Source organism: Centropristis striata, chromosome 2, assembly GCF_030273125.1.
Source record: "Centropristis striata isolate RG_2023a ecotype Rhode Island chromosome 2, C.striata_1.0, whole genome shotgun sequence".
NCBI classification, from domain to species: Eukaryota; Metazoa; Chordata; class Actinopteri; order Perciformes; family Serranidae; genus Centropristis; species Centropristis striata.
Window position 1 is genome coordinate 7,279,419 of NC_081518.1, and position 18,229 is coordinate 7,297,647.

Genomic DNA, 18,229 nt, shown 5'->3' on the forward strand with positions numbered 1-18,229 from the left:
TATCTACGTTTTTGCAGCCTAAACATGTTTTATTTTATTTTGCTGTTTTATTTTGGGTTTTTTTCTGTCTTCTTTTTTTTTTTTTTGCTATGCGTATTTTAGTTCACATCAATATCTAAGTATAGTCTGGACCTGTAAGAACTTTTAATAATTTTAATTTATTATTTTTTTTATTTATTTAACTTGCCATTTCTTAACTCCTACTGTCTTAAAGGAACACTCCACTGTTTTTTCATGTTAAAACATGTTATTCGGTCAAGTTAGACGAGTTGATACAGACCTCTTGCGTCTCAATGCGTGCACTCAATCGCCCTGGGAGCACTTCGACTCGGCGCAGTAATATCATCACTCCTGAAAAATCTTCTCCCCTCAGGAGTGATGATATTACTGCGCCGAGTCGAAGTGCTCCCAAGTGCTATTCCGCCATACATTATAGTTATCCTTTTTATCCGCTTAGAAAAGCGGCACGTTTTATTTTGTGTCGCCATACTTGGTCGTTTAACTACTCGTGTACTTGTATTTAAATAGGGAAAACGTGGAGGAGTTTGGTCGCTTCTAACTGTCCATCTGTTTGGATCCTAATGAATGAACTGGGCTAAGCTAAGTGCTAGCCAAGTGGCGCCGCGCGCCAGGGCGATTGAGTGCACGCATTGAGACGCAAGAGGTCTGTATCAACTCGTCTTACTTGACCGAATAACATGTTTTAATATGAAAAAACGGTGGAGTGTTCCTTTAAGTTGAATGATGTGTGATATGTGCCTCTTTTGTGTGTGTGTATGAGGAAAATTGATGAATTGGAGGAGTTTGAAAAAGTAGGTTGATGACATTTCGTGAATTTGCGAAAAAAAAACTCTAGGCGAAAATGGGCGTGGCCTATATCACGAGATTCAGCACAACTCAGTGAACGCGTGGATATAAGGTTTTTCAATGTGTGATAAAGTATGTGAGAGTTATTAGCCAAAACGCACTTTCCTTTATTATGGCACCACCTAGTGGTGGAAAGTCAGGATGACAATCGATTATAAAATTTTTCGCCAGGTGCGACCTGCCTGCCCTAAAAATGTTGCTCTTCATTTTGTAATCCGCATCAATACAGTACAATTAAAACAGCACAAGTTGTTGATCATGTAAAAATATCATAATTGTATAAGTTAACGTTATGGTTATACATTTCAGAACATCACAAATTCTGTGTTAAAATGACATTAAACAATACTGCTATTTGACATTTTTAAGTACATTATGTGAATGTACTTCTGTATAACATGTACTGGATACTGTATGTGGAGTGAAGACAAGTCAAACCCACAAACTCAAATACAAATGCACATCCATTGAACACCACACTATAATTTATTCCCAACACAACAGAAAAGTCAAGAACAGAACTGGAAGAAAAACCTTGAGGCACATTTGTGAAATGAGAGGATCAAAACCTAAGTGCTATTAATACAAATATTATAAAATCATAATTTTTTTATCATAAAGATTATGGATCAGTCCCTGTCAGAATGAGGTGTTCACGCCTCTTCCAGCTCCACCAGCACACCGTCACAGTCTTTAGGGTGCAGAAACATCACTGGTTTCCCGTGAGCTCCTATCCGAGGCTCCGCTGACAGAGTTCTGATGTTTCTTGCTTTCAGGTCGACTATTGCAGCTTTAATGTCATCCACCTGCAAACAAGAGGAAAACAGTTAATTATTCGCCTAACTATGATACACACTCTCTCATATTGGAAATCTTGAATGCACAGGAAAGTATGGAGCACAGAAAATGTAGTGTGTTTGTTACTTTAAAATGTGCATCACTACCCTTGTTGGTTAGTAGCTTTACTGCCATAAGAATAAACAACAGACTGTCTATTACTGAATTTTTTAGGCTCACACCAACATTTATATTTATTCATATTTAACAGTTTAGTTAGTTGGTGAGCCTGACAACAATTTGTAATTTGACATAAACGAGTGGGACATTTCACAAAAAACAAACAAAAAATGTATCAGTGTTCTCTCGTGGACTTAATATATAATCCTGTCTCTACTACTGCAGACAGTTCTTTGTCATTTCTAATAATGCTTGTTACTTATTGGTCAACATCTACACCAGTGATGATGGATCTGTAATAAGCAAATATTGGTTGATCGATCGGTTGGGTTATTGAATAAATTGCTGTTCATACTGGTTAAGCTTAAACTGCAGGTCTGCTGCAACTCTGACCTCTTTAAAATCAAGACTGAAGACTTTTCTGTTTGCCACTGCCTTTCAGTAATACTGCACTGTAACTTTTATTCCTTTGATATTTGATATTTTTCAAAAATATTTTATCAGCTCACTTTCAATTTTAAAATGTTATATTTGAATGTACTTTTATTCTTTTTCCTAAATATTTTATCTGCTCGTTTTCAGTCTTATATTTGTATATTTGATTGTCATTTTATAAATGTCTCTTTCTAATGCTTTTTAATGTTTAGTGAATTGCCCTGTTGTTGAAAGGTGCTATACAAATAAAGATGCCTTGCCTTTCCTTACACTGAAGAACCCTAAAAAGAAGCGACATAAATCAGATGGAAAAATTGGGATGTCTGATAATCAAATGTGCTGATTTGTCTTTCTTTTTTTCTTTTTTGCAGTCCATTTTCACGTCAGACATTTTGACTCAGGTGTAAAAAAATGAAATTTAGGTGTCAGTGCCATCAGGACCGCTGTTAATGGAAGACAACTCGACATGTTAAAGCATTAATTTCAGTTCCTCTTTCAGTTCTTGCACACAATAAATTCTTAGTGACAGGTGCAAAGGAGTCAAAGCTCATGACTTCTTGCACAATGTCCATCACTTGATCTCTCAACTTGACTTGAATCAACAATAATGTTACATCTGTGCTTTTGCAACTATGACAAATCTAAATGTTGCACTTTCACACATAAAGTAAACAGATCCTGTCTTCAATATTAACACAGGATCTGTTTACTTTATGTGTGAAAGTGCAACATTTAAATCTTGTTAGTCCCAAATGCAAGTCTCCTTCAAAAAACAATCCGAGGCACACTGTTGGATTTGTGTAAAATTAAAATGTCTTTATTTTACCTGGAGGAATTGATTTAAATTGACTGTGTGTAATCCCTTAAATCTCTCCATCAATGCTGTCTCACCTCAATACAAATGTGGTGCATTCCTCCAGATTTGTTCTTCTGTAAGAAACCAGCAATCGGGCTCTTCTCCCCCAGAGGATGGAGCAGCTCCAGTTTAGTGTTGCCGAGCTCCACAAACACTGTGTAGACGCCGTGCTCGGGCAGGGGCACCTTGTCGCTCACCATGGCCCCCAGCACGTCCCGATACAGAGCTGTGGCCTTCTCCATGTCCGGGACAGCGATGGCAATGTGGTTCAGCCTCCCCAGCTTCCACAGAGACCCAGGAACACCCTGATGGAGGGATGCTGTCGTTGAATGTGCCCTCATGAGTGTGAGACGAGAACATCTGGAGAGACCTGCCACTAAGTAAACAAAGGAAAATATGGTGAGATTAGTTTTGCCATAGACTGTATAAATGTTTTGCTGTTGTGTTGGAATATTAGCCCTAAAACTAAAGTTTTTACATACAGTTTCCCCCTTTTCCCTTCCGCACACTGGGTTAGGGCAAACATGCCCCAAGAAATCTCAAAATGTCCCTAAATGCACTGATGATAGCAATAGTGTGCTTTTTATTTATTCGCGTTGGCACATTGGTGGCAAATTATGCATTTTAATCTGGGCTCATTTCACATTGAAAAACAGCAACTTTATGCACTGATTACTATTTTAAGAGGTGCCCCCAAAACTGTGTACGTTGTACCTGTTGTACCTAAACGTTTCGATTTTTTAGACAGCGGGGGCAAAAGTTGTCCCCAAATATATATATATTGAAACTTCTTACACAGGGAGCAGCTTGTTCCTCACAAATCAATGTTGTAGAGTGAAACCAAGACATATTTTTTTTATGGCTGCACTTCTCCATTGCATGGAAATATCCTAGATGTGCATCATTTTGCACACATTTTTCCAAATTCAGCCTGACATTTGGCATCTCTGGAATCTTTTCTATACGTCAAACTCATAGATATTCAACTGCACTGCATGAATGAAATGTCTGGCACACATACATCACGTTTAAACACCCATCAAATATTATTTTAAGGAGTTAAGTTTATGCAAGTGCACAGCTTTGGCACCGTTGGAGAAAACGTCTGCAGTACATTATTGGTGAACGCAAGACTCGGCTAAAGTTTTCTTTGCATTTAAGATAAAAAGTCCCTTTTTTTTTAAACACAAAACACGAAAAGTACCACGTAACGTTACCCAAACACAAACGATGCAACAAGACGAGCCCATGGCGATAACATATGTTTAACTTGGTTAGTAACTTCGTGTAACGCAGCTAACGTTCAACATCGCTGCAGTCCTGTTAGAGGTTTTACAATAACCCAGAGGATGACCATGATGATAAAAGTGTGGCAGTTAAATCATTGTTGACACAAACCAACCTGCAACCTTCAGCACGGCGGACGCCATGTTTGTACCTCGGAACCAAACGGCAGCCGGTTGTGTTTCTCGGCGAGCCTGTTTACCTGCGACACAGACGGACACACATGTGGGAGCAACGATGGCTAGCGGAGATGTGTGGAGCGTGCTGGAGGAGTGTGTTAAGAAAATAAATGCCAACACAGCACAGCCAGAGAACTTTCTGAGGCAAGTGTTTGCTGTCAGTGTGTTTGTGCTGTTAAAAAATATGTTAAATGTTGTTTACGCGTGTTTGAAGAGACGAGTTTGGACTAGCTAACTGTTAGCCTGAGGCTAACTGCATGTACTTCTAGCGTTAGCTCCATCAATCTCTTGGATGCTTTAAGGAAGTTTAAGTAGCGTGTTTATTGTTTTAGCAAGTGGCTGGTTTGCACAAATATGTTATGTTACTGTAACAGCGTGTCTTTAGACTGCTGTCAGTAAATGTGGACCTAAATTAACCCATGTGGTCTTTATCAATGAAGACCACAACTCAGATATATTACAGCCACACTCACTTTCTGTGGGATTTCTACATTTTAAACATGATACCATAGTGCATTAACACAGTTGTGTTTAGAAAATTAGAAATAATAGGTACAATACAACCAAAAACTGCAGAAGATAAGGATGTGATTGTGGTCTTTATATATTGCAAGAACAGCAAATGCTGTGATACATCAGCATGTTAGTGTAACCAAAGAGGAACAAAACGTAAATATCAAAATAGTTAATGTACTCACTACATTTGAAGTTTGGGTGATACTCTTACATACACACTGCAAAATGTATGTTTGCCAGAATACAATTAGGTGTAAACTTGCAAACTGCAAGAAAGCAAAATAGAAAAAAAAACAGTTGGTAAGCCTCCCAGATTCTGACAGATACTCTTAATCATTGTAATTAGTAGATATCTAAAAATGACATCTCAACATACTCATTGAACATTTGCTGTTTAATAGTACTTGCAGTCTTTTATTCGTAATTAATTGTGTTATAGTTTTATTTAACGGAAGTGTAATGTTTTTATTATGTTTGCAGAGGTGGTGTTAGTTTTCAGGGGTTGCCACTCTGCACGAAAAACCATGAAAATGGAAAATACAGACTTGTTTTTTCGTTACTAAGACTCGTAAATTACAACTAACTGTCTAATTCCAGTGCTAATAGTAATTCTTGGTACCAGGTGTAACACACATCAATGTCTTCCTTTATTGTTATGTTGGATACTTGTACAAACCCTAACACCACAACCTTTCACCCAATTTCATTGGTGTCTTTTAGACAAATTATAATAAAAAACACCCTCCTGCTTTTAATAATACCCCAGACTTCCCATACTGATTGTGTATTTCCATGTTTTCAGCCTTCAAGATGAGGTTGCAGCCGACTTTACTTCTATCACCAAAACCCTGTATGACCTCCACAAAGCTCAGGAGCCTGCAGATTATAAAGGCAGCCCGTTGGATCAGCTGGTGGTGGAAAACTTTGATGAAGAGCAGATCTGGCAGGAGCTGGAGCTGCAGAACAACGGCATACTGAAACACTTTAAAAATGCAGTCGAAGAGGCTTTGTCAGATGAAACATTAACGGTGCTGGTAGAGGAGGAGGAAGAGGAAGAGGAGGAAGAGGAAGTAGAGACTGGCGATGAAAATGTTGATGAAGATGAGGAGGAACCACCTAGACAGTCTAAAAAAATGGCGGTGGAGGATGAGGTTGGGGCCGAGCATTACTCAGATGAGGACTCTGATTTAGATTTTGATGTTGATGCTCTGGAGAAGCGAGAGAAACAGAAGAAGGGTATTGGAAGGAAAGGCTCCAAAACAAAGGTGGTTCCCTCTGAGGTTGATGATCGGTTCTTCAAACTGTCAGAGATGGAGTCGTTTCTCGACGATATGGACAAGCGGGAGGGAAAGGGCGATGAGAACGAAGATGAGCTGGACTATTTTCAGGACCTGCCCTCCGATGACGACGATGATCTTGACTTAGAGAAAGTACTTTCAACCAAAAAGCAGAAGAAACAGATTGTATGTATTTTATCGCTTATTCTAGCCCATTTTTTGTGTTATGCTGTACAGGATACAAGAGGTGTTGATTATTGTTTATGTGTTTAGGGAAAGAGCTCCAGGAATCTCAAGTACAAGGACTTCTTTGATGGTGAACCAGCGAAAGCAGACGAGCAGTCAGATGGCGAGGATGACGGCATGGATGAAAGCCTGGAAGAAGGTGAAGAAGAAATGGATGACGAGGAAGATGACTACTATGGTGAAGAGGAGGGTGACGATGAGTAAGTGTGATTAAAATGATGTAACGGGTGCGATCGTGTGTGGGAGAAGCACGTATGGTTGATTCCAGCATGTTTGTGTCTGTCCTCTGCCAGGGATGAAGGGAACAAAACATCCCGTAAGAAAGTGACGTTTAACCTCTCTGGGGACGAGGACAGCGAGGGAGAGGACATGGAGGACATTTTTGGAGGAAAATCTGCACCAAAGTCTGAATCAAAGTCGTCATTTGAGAGACGGCAAGAAAAGGTAACCAGGTTTCAAATCTTGCATATTTCAGAGCTGCTTGTAGGTTTGGTCTAGTCAGAATGCTCTTTTGACTCTTACATAAAAATGAGAATCCTTCAAATTCACAGATATATTTCTTTAAAATGGTACCTGAGGCAGCACAACTCCATTAACACAAGCCCTTACATTGTTAAAGGCCTGATTTTAGTCTGAATGCATGCTCAAGGCAGTTATTATAATCCACTGTTGTTCTTATCAGATGTCAGAGAAGATCGAGGAGTTGGAGAAAGCCGCTCTGGGAGAAAAGCCCTGGCAGCTGTCCGGAGAGGTGACAGCACAGACTCGTCCAGAGAACAGCATGCTGGAGGAAGATGTGGAGTTTGAGCAGACAAGCAGGACCGGTGAGTGACTGCTCTTCTTTTGCGACTGTGTAATTTTTTGGTTTGTTGTTGTTATTAACATGGCTTTTCTTCCTTCAATTTCAAGCCAAATAAATTTTTGTCTTTTCATTTTTAGCTCCTGGTATCACGGAAGAAATCACATTACAGCTTGAAGACATCATCAAGCAGAGGATTAAAGACGGGGTTCGTCACAATAACTTGTACTGTTTTTATATTGTCTGGAAAAACAACCCAAGGTGTTCTTTGGTTTACTGATTATAACCCAGTGGCTTTGACTTGTGTTCCTTTAAGGCGTTTGATGATGTGGTCCGCAAGGAGAAACCCAAAGAGGAGGTGTTTGAGTACAAGAAGAGGCTGACGTTGGACCACGAGAAGAGCAAGCAGAGTCTTGCAGAAATCTATGAGCAGGAATACCTCAAACAGAATCAGGTTTGACTTTAATCTTGTTTCCACTGCTACTCCAACAAATGTGAAGCTGTGCTGCATCCATTTATTTTGTGTTTATTTTCCTTTCTTCAGAAAACGACAGAGGAGAAGGAGAACCCAGCCCATGTAGAAATTCAAAAGCTTATGGACACGCTCTTCTTAAAGTTGGACGCTCTCTCCAACTTCCACTTCACACCTAAACCAGTAAGTTCCAACAGCACTGATTGAAAGGTGACAAATATGCCTAAAATATTGAGATCACTATTTTTTTCTAACTCTGGTTAGTGACAGCTTCAATTTAATCTGTGATTCTTAATGCATGAAAATGTTTTTAGGACATAATGTGTAAACATATAACAGGCCATGCCCTCAAAAAGCACGTCTCTAAATGCAGCCAATGCATGAAATTGTAAGTCTAAACTGATAATTTGAACATATCCTTGAGAAAATGATATGCTGTACAGGGTAGAAACCAGGGCAGGAATTTCAAAATAAGAGTGCAGTGTGTTAACAGAATCGACCACAGAATTTACAAGAAGAATGTCAAAATAAGATGCCTTAAATAAAATATACAAGAACCCTTATTCTCCTTTAAAATAATTCTTAAAATATGTAATGATTAAGATCAGTGTGTATGATGGAGTAGTTGTATTAGAATCTGTGGGAGGCCACCAAATTTGGGCTTTTATGGAAAAAAAAAAAGATTAAACCCCCCTAGCCAGCTATTTTTCCACACTGGCTGGCTACTTCATGGCTTAGTGGAAAGCATGTTGACAGCAATTAAAAATGACACGGTAGGATAACAAAGATTCTATAATACGGCTTTGAAAAATGTTCTGTGAGGTAATTGCTCTCATTTAGCTCACAAATTGCACAAGATTGATGCATTTTACTTTACAAGGAGATATTTCTTTACCTGCTTGTCAGTTTCGACTGAGACTCCAATCTTCCTCATAAGCGTCATTACTAGTCCTTAAATTTAATTAATTATGAATGTGGACTTAAAATCATTGTTTTATTCTATGGCCTTGCCTCTAAAATGAGGAAATTCCAGGCCTGGTAGAAACCCACATTCATGTTGCCGTTTGTCCACAGCCTGTTCCTGAGGTCAAAGTGGTGTCTAACCTGCCGACCATCACGATGGAGGAGGTGGCTCCTGTCAGCGCTAGTGATGCTACGCTGCTCGCACCAGAAGAAATCAAGGTTTGCCATCCGTTCATTTCCAAACATTTGTTGTGTTCTTATGTATAGTCACACCACATGTCTAATAATACTCTCCTCTGACCAAAGGAGAAGAACAAAGCCGGAGATCTTCTGGGAGATACTGAGAAGACGTCAACAGACAAGAAGCGCGAGAGACGCCACAAGAAGGCGGTGAAGCGTCTAAAGATCAAGGAGAAAGAAAAGAGACAGAAACTTAAAGAGGCCAGTAGCAATGGGCAGAACAAAAAGCCATCAAAGGCTGAAGTCACAGAAAGCCTGAAGAAACTCACAAAAGGAGGCAAAGCCAAGATACTCAAGGTGAGTGTTTTCTCTGATGTTGAGTGTGCACTCAGGGCCTTTGTGTATGTAAATATCCTAAAAATACTTCTTATTTGAATATCATTTGAATGCAGAATTTTACTCGGAATACTTTTCCATTGTGGTATTGGTACTTTTACTTAAGTAGAGGGTCTGAGTTCCTCTTCCACCCCTGACTGAATCAACAAAATGTTTAGATAAATCAAAGAATATAAGGTTTTCAGAGCAGTCAGTTGAAGTGGGTCTGTGTCCTGAATCAGCTGATGTGTTTGCTGAGTATTGCCAACACGATACTGGGTCAGTTATTTTAAGTTGCCCAACTTATTGCTCAGACTCTGGTTCCACTACCAGGGCAGGTCACACCTTTTGTAATGCAAAAAATAACATGAATACACAGATTTCTTAGGTAAGACTGTGTCAGTTTCTGAGGTGACTCAACTTGCTTGTTTCTTTGTTTCAGGACGAGGGGAAGGACAAGGCTCTTCGCTCCTCTCAAGCCTTTTTCTCTGAGCTGCAGGATCAGGTTAAAAGTCAGATCAAAAGTGCAAAGGACCAGTCGTCAAAGAAGAAGAAACACAAAGAGGTTTCTGTCAGCAAACTCAAGTTATAACTGTGATAATCAACTTTTTATTGTACAGATTCTTTTTTATGAGAAAGCTGCAATGTATTAAACCTGAAAGTCCTTGTTAAATGTTTCCATTTCATTCAAATAAATCAAGTTCTAAGATGTTTGTGTTCAGAGCATTTTTCAACAAATGATAAATTCTCATTCACATGAAAAAATCAAGGCACTTTTCTTTGTGGAAAGATGCATTTACAGGCCTGTGTGAGGCCACAATTATTGATTTTGTAATTACAAAATTAACAATGCAACCAAAACAGTACACAGATTTTTAATGTTTATAGATGCATAACTGGAGGAAAAATGCAAAGATAAACCTATCACCACAAAGGTCTCAATGTAACAATCTTGAATAGTGAGTGTATTAGGCTGCTCTAAATCTTCCCTTTTTATTTGCTATAAATTGAAGCCACTGAATATCAAAAGTACTAAAATAGTTAAATAAGATGAGTATTGTGTTACCACCCTGGTTACACTTACAAACTATTATTCCTTATAAACATACATTTTAATTTTATATTGATATTTCTTCATGTTAAACCTTGACCTGAAAAGTAACTACTTACTAAAGCTGTCAGCCAAATTAAGTGGAGTAAAAATGCACAATATTTGGCCTTAAAATGTAGTTAAGTAGAAGTAAAAGTTACATATGTGAAAATTACTCAAGTGAAATGCAAGTACCTCAAAATTATACTTGAGTTACACTCCACCACTGACTATTAGCCAATCTCAAACTCTAAAAATGAACTTAAAACAGTAATTTAATGAGCTAATGTAATGTTTGCAGGTGGGACAACAAAAACATGCAAGATCATTTTCCTTGTGCGGTAGGAAGTGTAGTATTTCTCCCTAAAATATGATGCCACAAAGTAAAAAAAAAAGAAATACTGTTACATAAATAGACATGAATAAATAAACATTCCTACTTTAATAAACATGTATTACATCACAGTGTTTCAGGGGATGTACCTGTGTCACACCTGTGATTGACTCCTGTTGACAGAAAGTGTGAAGGCCCCGCCCCCTCGACATAAAATTCCCATGACGTCACTCAAGATAATTACGGAAGTGAATCGGGCGACGAAACAGACAGAAACCCAAATAAGTTGGTGTGTGCGCTTCATTGGTATTTACAGGTGAGTTACTGACTCTTTGTGAAACGTAATCGCTTTAAAATTCTGCCCATTCTTCAGACCGCTTGAGTGTGTTAGGTGTTATTATTGTGTTATTTTGATTTTGCTGTCGTTGAGCGAGAGCTAGGTAGCTAACGACAGTTAGCGCAGACAGGACAGACTGCTAACAAAGCACAGGCTAGATAACAGACAGGTCTGGCAACACAGACACACGGCTGGGTTTTAAGCGGCTTTATAATAATATGGTTTAGTAAATAGATGAAAAACAAGAGACGTGAAATAAATAGGGTGGTAATGTTTAAAGTAAGGCACCGTGTTAGCTGTCCGTCACGTCAGGCTAAAGCTAACTCAGCTGTTAACCGTTTAATCGTAGTATTTTTTTAACGAGGTAACTTCATGTTTTTGTGTGTGTTGTATTTGTTTGGAGTAAATCTGCGGAGTCATTCAGTTGCAATGGGCTGGTCATGCTCACATGATTAAGTGACTCACTGGATCAGAGGTGGGGGCGAGGTTAGATGGACTCTGTAGATCGGTTTCGGTGTTTTGCTTCCGCATGGATCTATAGCTCTCATGCTCTCCTGTTCGTAGGTAGTCCATCATCATCATGCTGGGAGGAGGATTCAAAGCAGAGAGGCTAAGAGTCAACCTCCGGCTCGTCATCAACCGACTCAAACTCCTCGAGAAAAAGAAAAGTAAGTCGTGGGCTGAATATAAACTGTGGCCCTACTCTCATACAGTTAACCCTCTGGAGTCCATGAAACCACCTGCACATTAACTTCTTCATGACGTGAAGACATAAACATGAAGCAACCTTGAGCCTTGCCATGAGCTTCCCTCTAAAGTTCTGGCTTGAAACTCCATAACAGATTTTTTTGGATGATATTTGGAGATAATCGGAGATAATGTCAAATATATTTAGTATAAAAATATAGAACTAGATATTATCCTCATTCTACCTGTTCTATGTTATATTTGCAACCTGTGTTCATATTTGTAACATGTACATTTCTGTGTGTGAAACATCATTTTCAAGATCAGATTTTATGTTTTTCTTTGTTTCTTTTGGGTTCAAAATTTTGATCAAGTAAGTCAAAGTTAAAAATCAATTAACAGGACATATAGGTGAGGTTGTGCTGAAAAAACTGATACCAACATGTCATGGTAAAGATTTTTTAACAGATTTTTTAATGGACAAATTGGCTTAAGATCTCAGAGGGTTAATGTAGAGTCAGTGGGGTTTTGTTTTATCACTCTGTTCCTCCAAGTAATGAAAGTTTGCCTTTTTCCCATTCACAAATTTTAAAATGAAGCTGAGCTTGCTCAAAAAGCGAGGAAGGAGATTGCAGATTACCTGTCATCTGGAAAGGATGAGCGGGCACGTATCCGTGTGGAGCACATTATCAGAGAAGACTATCTGGTGGAAGCCATGGAGATCCTGGAGCTCTACTGTGACCTGCTGCTGACTCGCTTTGGCCTCATTCAATCCATGAAGTGAGTGACTTGGCCAGTACCACTATCACTGATTATACTGTCCACTTTTTCTCTCTCTGTCACTGTGGCCTTTTCTTTTTAACTCATTTAATGTTTCTCTAATTAGGGAACTGGACCCAGGCTTACAGGAGGCAGTGTCCACCCTCATCTGGGCAGGTCCTCGCCTCCAATCAGAGGTGTCTGAACTAAAAATTGTAAGTACTGTCTCGATGAAACATAACACTGATCACATTGCCAACATACTGAACAAGTTCTGTCTTTTTACTGCCATTATGCTTAGTCTTATCTCTAAATTCCTCTATCAGGTATCTGAGCAGCTGTGTGCAAAATATAGCAAGGAGTACGGCAAGCTGTGCAGGACAAACCAGATCGGCACAGTCAATGATAGGGTAGGTAATTTTTTTTCCACTGACTGCCCAAGAATTTTCAAGAATGCATAAACATTGAGCCGAGTAACCTTTTAGCGGCATCTCATCAAATACTTGATATGTTTATAGCTGATGCACAAACTGGGTGTGGAGGCCCCTCCCAAGATCTTGGTGGAGCGCTACCTGATAGAGATCGCCAAGAACTATAATGTGCCGTATGAGCCTGACGCCATGGTCCGGGTGAGTGTGAAATAATCTGTGATCACTCACTAGAAAGGATAAAGTCATGCTTTGTGTTTATTTACCTGCTCATTTACATCTGTCTCTGGACAGCCTGAAGTGTGTCCTGGAGAGGAGGCAGACCTGATTGATGTGGGCTTTGATAAGAAGACTGGAAGAGGAGGAGGAGGCGGAGGTGGTGGAGGAGGCGGAGGCTTCACTGCTCCTCCTGGTGCTATGCCCATGCCCATGCCTATGCCCATGCCTATGCCAACAGCTTTCAACTATCCACCTCCCAAAGGAGCCGTAAGCGATTCTTCTTGTTAAAGATCCCCTTCTTTATGGCTTTGTTATGCATTTGGTGACATGGATGAAATCTTCAATCACAGTCTATATTGTCATATCGACCAATCATGGAGTGCAAAAAAATTATTCTCTCCATTCCGTCAAATATTGTGAATCATATCGCAATTGCACTGTCGGTTAAAATAATTGCAATTAAATATTATTTCAAAATTCTTGACAAAGCCATACTTGACAAATATTTAATCCTCGATTGGAGTTGAAACAACCAGTATTTAAGAGATTTAAAATATATGCTTATTAAACAAAAACAGAAGATCATCATTTGTGCTTTCACCATTCCTAAAACTAGCTTTAAAGGGAAAGTTTACCCATACAGGGTTCGTACACTTTAGCAGTGGTCAAATTCAAGCATTTTTCAAGGACTTTCAAGGTCAATTTTCAAGCTTTTCCAGTATCTTACACCTGTTGTAAATTGCATGTTTTAGGTGAGTACTAACATACTAAAAGGGGGAGATTTCACTGAACCATACCAACAGTGATGGTATTACACTTTTAGGAGGAACGGTCTTCAGATAGGCTACTCAATATTTTTTACATTGAACATGTGATTATCTATAGTCTATAGACTGATATAGTCAGATTGCAAGAGAAATAGGATTTCAAAAAGAATTTCAAGCATTTACAATAACTTCATCCAAAATCCAAGCACTTTTTAAACATTGACAATACAGTAGTTCAATTCAAGCATTTTCAAGGATTTCAAGCACCCGTATGAACCATGCCCATATCATGAACAGAACCTTTTTCCCACCAGCCCACTACAAAAGATGAAATAGAATTTTGTTTGACTGTGTGGCGATGTGAGAAAGATGTAGTTTTACCAGACTGTTGTTTTCCTCCAGGAACCATATAATGCTCAAGTCGGAACCTACGACAACTTCTCGCACGCCATGGGAGGAGGGCACCCCCCTCAGCTGCCCAGTTGTCCCCCCACATATGAGTCTGTAAGTGACTGAACCCCTCCCCTCCATGCCCCCCTCCTGTTCCCACAGATGGACAGACGGACAGGGCAAGGCACCACACAGGGAAGAGCAGTTCATTCAGTTTGCTTGCAGTTTTATCTCTCTTCTACTTTTTTTTTTTTAATGCTATTTCTCAGAGTTGGCCAAGCAGACTCTGCTTTATCTTTCAGGGATACAGGTAGCATGAAGTGCTTATACTTCACTAACTACTAACCGAATGGGACTTAAATGATCACATCGTTGGTGCATTTTCAGAGATAGCTTCAGTCCTTAAGTCTCTTTTTCTGTCACAAACTTAAGGTGATGGTTTTCGGCAGTTTCCCCTTTTATTTAATTTTTTTTACTTCTGCAAGAAATGACTGCAATTGTTATTTTTCCCCCGAAGACTAACATATATAATATCTTTTTATTTGAATACAGTACAGACGACACGATCATTTACACATTTTCTCTGTTTCAGATTGACGACCTAACTGACAAACCTTCTGTTCCTTCCCAGGCCGTAGGTGAGTTCTGCCAACAGTCACCAACACTTAAAGGATAAACGGTTTCTTATATTCAATTTTTTGTTACTGTCAACAAATCCACAAAGACACACACAGCCTTTCAGTCTCGAGCCCTGACTTCAAAATATCGGAATTATGTCAAAGCATGCTCCTTTTATAGCACAATCCAAATCCCATTCTAGGGCTGGGCAATATATCAATATAAAAATATATCAATATATTTTTAAATGTGATATGGAATTATACTATATTGCATATATCGATATAGTTCAAATTTGCACTGTGATCCTTGCTCCAGACAAGCTGCTTTATATATAAATGCTGCCCTTAATAGGGTTTGTCATATTTAGTTCTTTTATAATGTTCGTTTTTCTTTACTCATATATAAATATTTATTTCGGAAAATGGACTTTTTTATTTCATAGGCTATTTTGATTTAAGATATTTTTATATTTAAATGTTTACTTTATGGAGCTTTGATTTTAAAAGAAGGTACTCATGTTATTATACAGTATTTATGTTCACTTCAACAAACGGTTTCAATAAAACTATTTGTGACATGTCATATTTGGCTTTGAATTTGACTGAACATTTGCTCTCACTTTGCCATAAAAATATCAGGATATATATCGTAAATCAATTTTCAGCCTAAATACATCAGGATATTACTTTTGGTCCATATCGCCCAGCCCTATCCCACGCTTGACATTAATTACTCATATGGAGCGGCTTTCCATGCGCTGTTTTGTTAGTGCATAACTGACAAAACCTGAAATGGTAAATGGAGTGCACTTATAAAGCGCTTTTATCCAAAGCGTTTTACACACACACACACACACACACATTCATACTGGTGGCCGAGGCTACCAGGGTTCAGTATCTTGCTCAAGGATACTTCGGCTGCCATGGTCGGGGACTGAACCACCAACCTTCCAGTTACTGGACTAACGCTCTACCAACTGAGCCACAGCCGCCCAAGATAACAGAAAACTTGCCAGCTGTATAAGTATACTGCTTTATAAATTAAATTGATGTACCATATACCCCTCTCCAGGTCCTGGCCCTTCGTCTCAGTTCTTTGACAACCACGCTCTCCCAGAACTCCCCTCTGTTCCCGACACACTCCCCACATCCTCCTTCGGCGGCAGGAACACCACCACCTCGGATGACATCGACTTTGACGACTTGACGCGGCGGTTCGAGGACCTGAAGAAGAAGACCTAAACGCTATCTCCCTGGTCTATACACACGCATACACACACAGGCCTGTGCCGTCATCTACGCAGCTCAGAACAGGAAATGAAAAAGGTTAAAGGCTCTGCATCAGATTCGGATAGATCCTCTTCCCCTTACATAGATATTAAACATACATGTATTCTTACCTCATTTGTATAAAAATGAAATGTCAGTTAACAGAAATCTCATCTCTGTCAGCTGCACCAGTGAGTACCACATGTTTCAGCTCCTTTCTACAAGGCACATAATATATATTCTTACATGCAATCATGGGTGACTCCTGTTCACTCTTTCTCATTTAAGGTCACACTGATTTTTAACTTTTCCCATTTTGTCTGTGTGTGTGTACTGTATAACCAGACTTAGATTTTAATTGTTGCTTTTCTCTTTGTTTTTTTTTTCTGGGTATGATGAATATTTACAGTATATGCCTTGCTTCTACTTTGCACATGCGGTGTCGCTGTGATCTTTGCCATTGTGTCACTCAGTCCTGTCTCACACTGGTCTAACTAGTCCGACCGGCCGCCCCAGTCTGATGGGGAGCTGGCATTCACATTGACAAAAGGCTACACATTGTTTCAGAGGCAAGGCATTTTTTTTGCATGAAGGAATCGGGGCAGATGAAAGCCATATATATATTCATGCAGTACATTTTTAACACTCCAAGGTTTATATTCAAGAAATAAGGGTGTACGAGCCCTCCAGGAAAATCTCAAGGTAACGCATGTCAGACCTGTTACAGCGGTGGTGGGGCACAGATGTAAAGTGATTACACAGTGTATGGAAATCTGTAATATAATACATTTAGGTTATATAGACAGACGTATTTACATGAATAATTGAACTGTACAGTAGTAGGGAGTTGTTCAATATTTGACATATCTGTTTATATACAGTTATCTCCAAATAGAAATTGTTTTTTTTACCCCTTTTGAATGTCAGATTTACCAAATACCTGCACTTCTTATTGTTGAAGTCCCTAATTTACAAGCAAATGTGTGAGAGCAGCCACACTGACACCCGATTTGATTAATTAGATGTAAATATTGACCCCAGAGGTGATAAGTTTGTGTTGTCCTCTGTGATTGTGCGTGCATGTGTCTTAACCTGTATGTGCACCACTGCATTTGCCTTAGTTACCATCTCTCATCAGAGGCCTTGCCAGTCTGTACCAGGATTACACATTTGTTGTCCATGAAGACTGGGTACATGTTACCTGTTTTGGCTCTTAGTTGATTACACTTTGCTTTATTCGTTTTTGCCCATAAAATAATATCTAAAAATCTGTTCAGTTGAGACCTAACCACACGCAGCTCTGCTTGCATGGCAAAATGGACGGTGGCCTTGAATCCCATGATCTCTGGAGGGCAAATTAAAAAGCTTTCCAGCCGCGGGATAGACACAGTGTGTTGATAGGTTTTACACGTATTGAAGAAAGTAGAGGGAGATTATTAACACTACAGAACTGTGATCTGCTCACTGTCTTTTCTATGTTGGACTGTTCTTTCATGCTGAACATTGAGACACAAAACGATGTCCTGTTGCAAAAAAAGAGTAGTTTTTTCCACTGTATACTAAAATAACGATTTAATAAAAGATTATTTGGAACTGGAAGCTGGTGAGATTTTTTTTTCTAACACTATTTGCTTTTATTGTTCAGAACTCTACCTCTGCTTATCATTGCTGTAATGTCAAATGGTAACCAGCAGGGGTCCTCGGTGTAAAGGGAAATAATCATAAGGAGATTTATGTTTAAGAAGCAGTGACCCACAACAAAACTGTATTTCTAGATTAAGTGACTGACTGTTGGGGTTTAATTTTTTTCATTTTAGAGTTCACCTTCTTTATGGATTTTATCATTTTCTCATGACAGTCCTGCATCACATTGAGGCCATTGCAAGACTCATATCGGTCGACCACTAGTAAGGGTTAAAACTT

At 39.2% G+C, this 18,229-nt stretch overlaps 3 protein-coding genes across 4 annotated transcripts; 2 read left to right on the top strand and 1 right to left on the bottom strand.

Moving 5' to 3' along the window:
- Positions 1 to 1,330: 1,330 nt before the first annotated feature.
- On the bottom strand, positions 1,331 to 4,673 carry mcee (methylmalonyl CoA epimerase). Of its 2 annotated transcripts, none has more exons than XM_059323768.1 (3): positions 4,518 to 4,673; positions 3,151 to 3,491; positions 1,331 to 1,673 (listed from the first exon to the last, which is right to left on the bottom strand). In XM_059323768.1, the coding sequence occupies exons 1-3, from the start codon at positions 4,543 to 4,545 to the stop codon at positions 1,521 to 1,523; spliced, it is 522 nt and encodes a 173-aa protein (XP_059179751.1). In that variant the 5' UTR covers positions 4,546 to 4,673; the 3' UTR covers positions 1,331 to 1,520. The 2 variants fall into 2 exon arrangements, with proteins under 2 accessions (XP_059179751.1, XP_059179758.1); XM_059323775.1 differs by lacking the exon at positions 4,518 to 4,673 and adding an exon at positions 4,333 to 4,470.
- mphosph10 (M-phase phosphoprotein 10 (U3 small nucleolar ribonucleoprotein)) lies at positions 4,431 to 10,115 on the top strand. Its single transcript, XM_059360035.1, has 11 exons — positions 4,431 to 4,722; positions 5,897 to 6,557; positions 6,645 to 6,817; positions 6,911 to 7,061; positions 7,300 to 7,441; positions 7,557 to 7,624; positions 7,733 to 7,870; positions 7,961 to 8,071; positions 8,963 to 9,070; positions 9,158 to 9,388; positions 9,849 to 10,115. Exons 1-11 carry the CDS (start codon positions 4,544 to 4,546, stop codon positions 9,996 to 9,998), a joined length of 2,112 nt encoding a protein of 703 aa, XP_059216018.1. The 5' UTR covers positions 4,431 to 4,543; the 3' UTR covers positions 9,999 to 10,115.
- A 935-nt stretch (positions 10,116 to 11,050) lies between these two features.
- On the top strand, positions 11,051 to 17,905 carry ist1 (IST1 factor associated with ESCRT-III). Its single transcript, XM_059358080.1, has 10 exons — positions 11,051 to 11,146; positions 11,732 to 11,835; positions 12,454 to 12,634; positions 12,741 to 12,828; positions 12,940 to 13,023; positions 13,132 to 13,242; positions 13,336 to 13,527; positions 14,430 to 14,531; positions 15,010 to 15,055; positions 16,110 to 17,905. The coding sequence occupies exons 2-10, from the start codon at positions 11,748 to 11,750 to the stop codon at positions 16,277 to 16,279; spliced, it is 1,062 nt and encodes a 353-aa protein (XP_059214063.1). The 5' UTR covers positions 11,051 to 11,146; positions 11,732 to 11,747; the 3' UTR covers positions 16,280 to 17,905.
- The last annotated feature ends 324 nt before the right edge of the window (positions 17,906 to 18,229 follow it).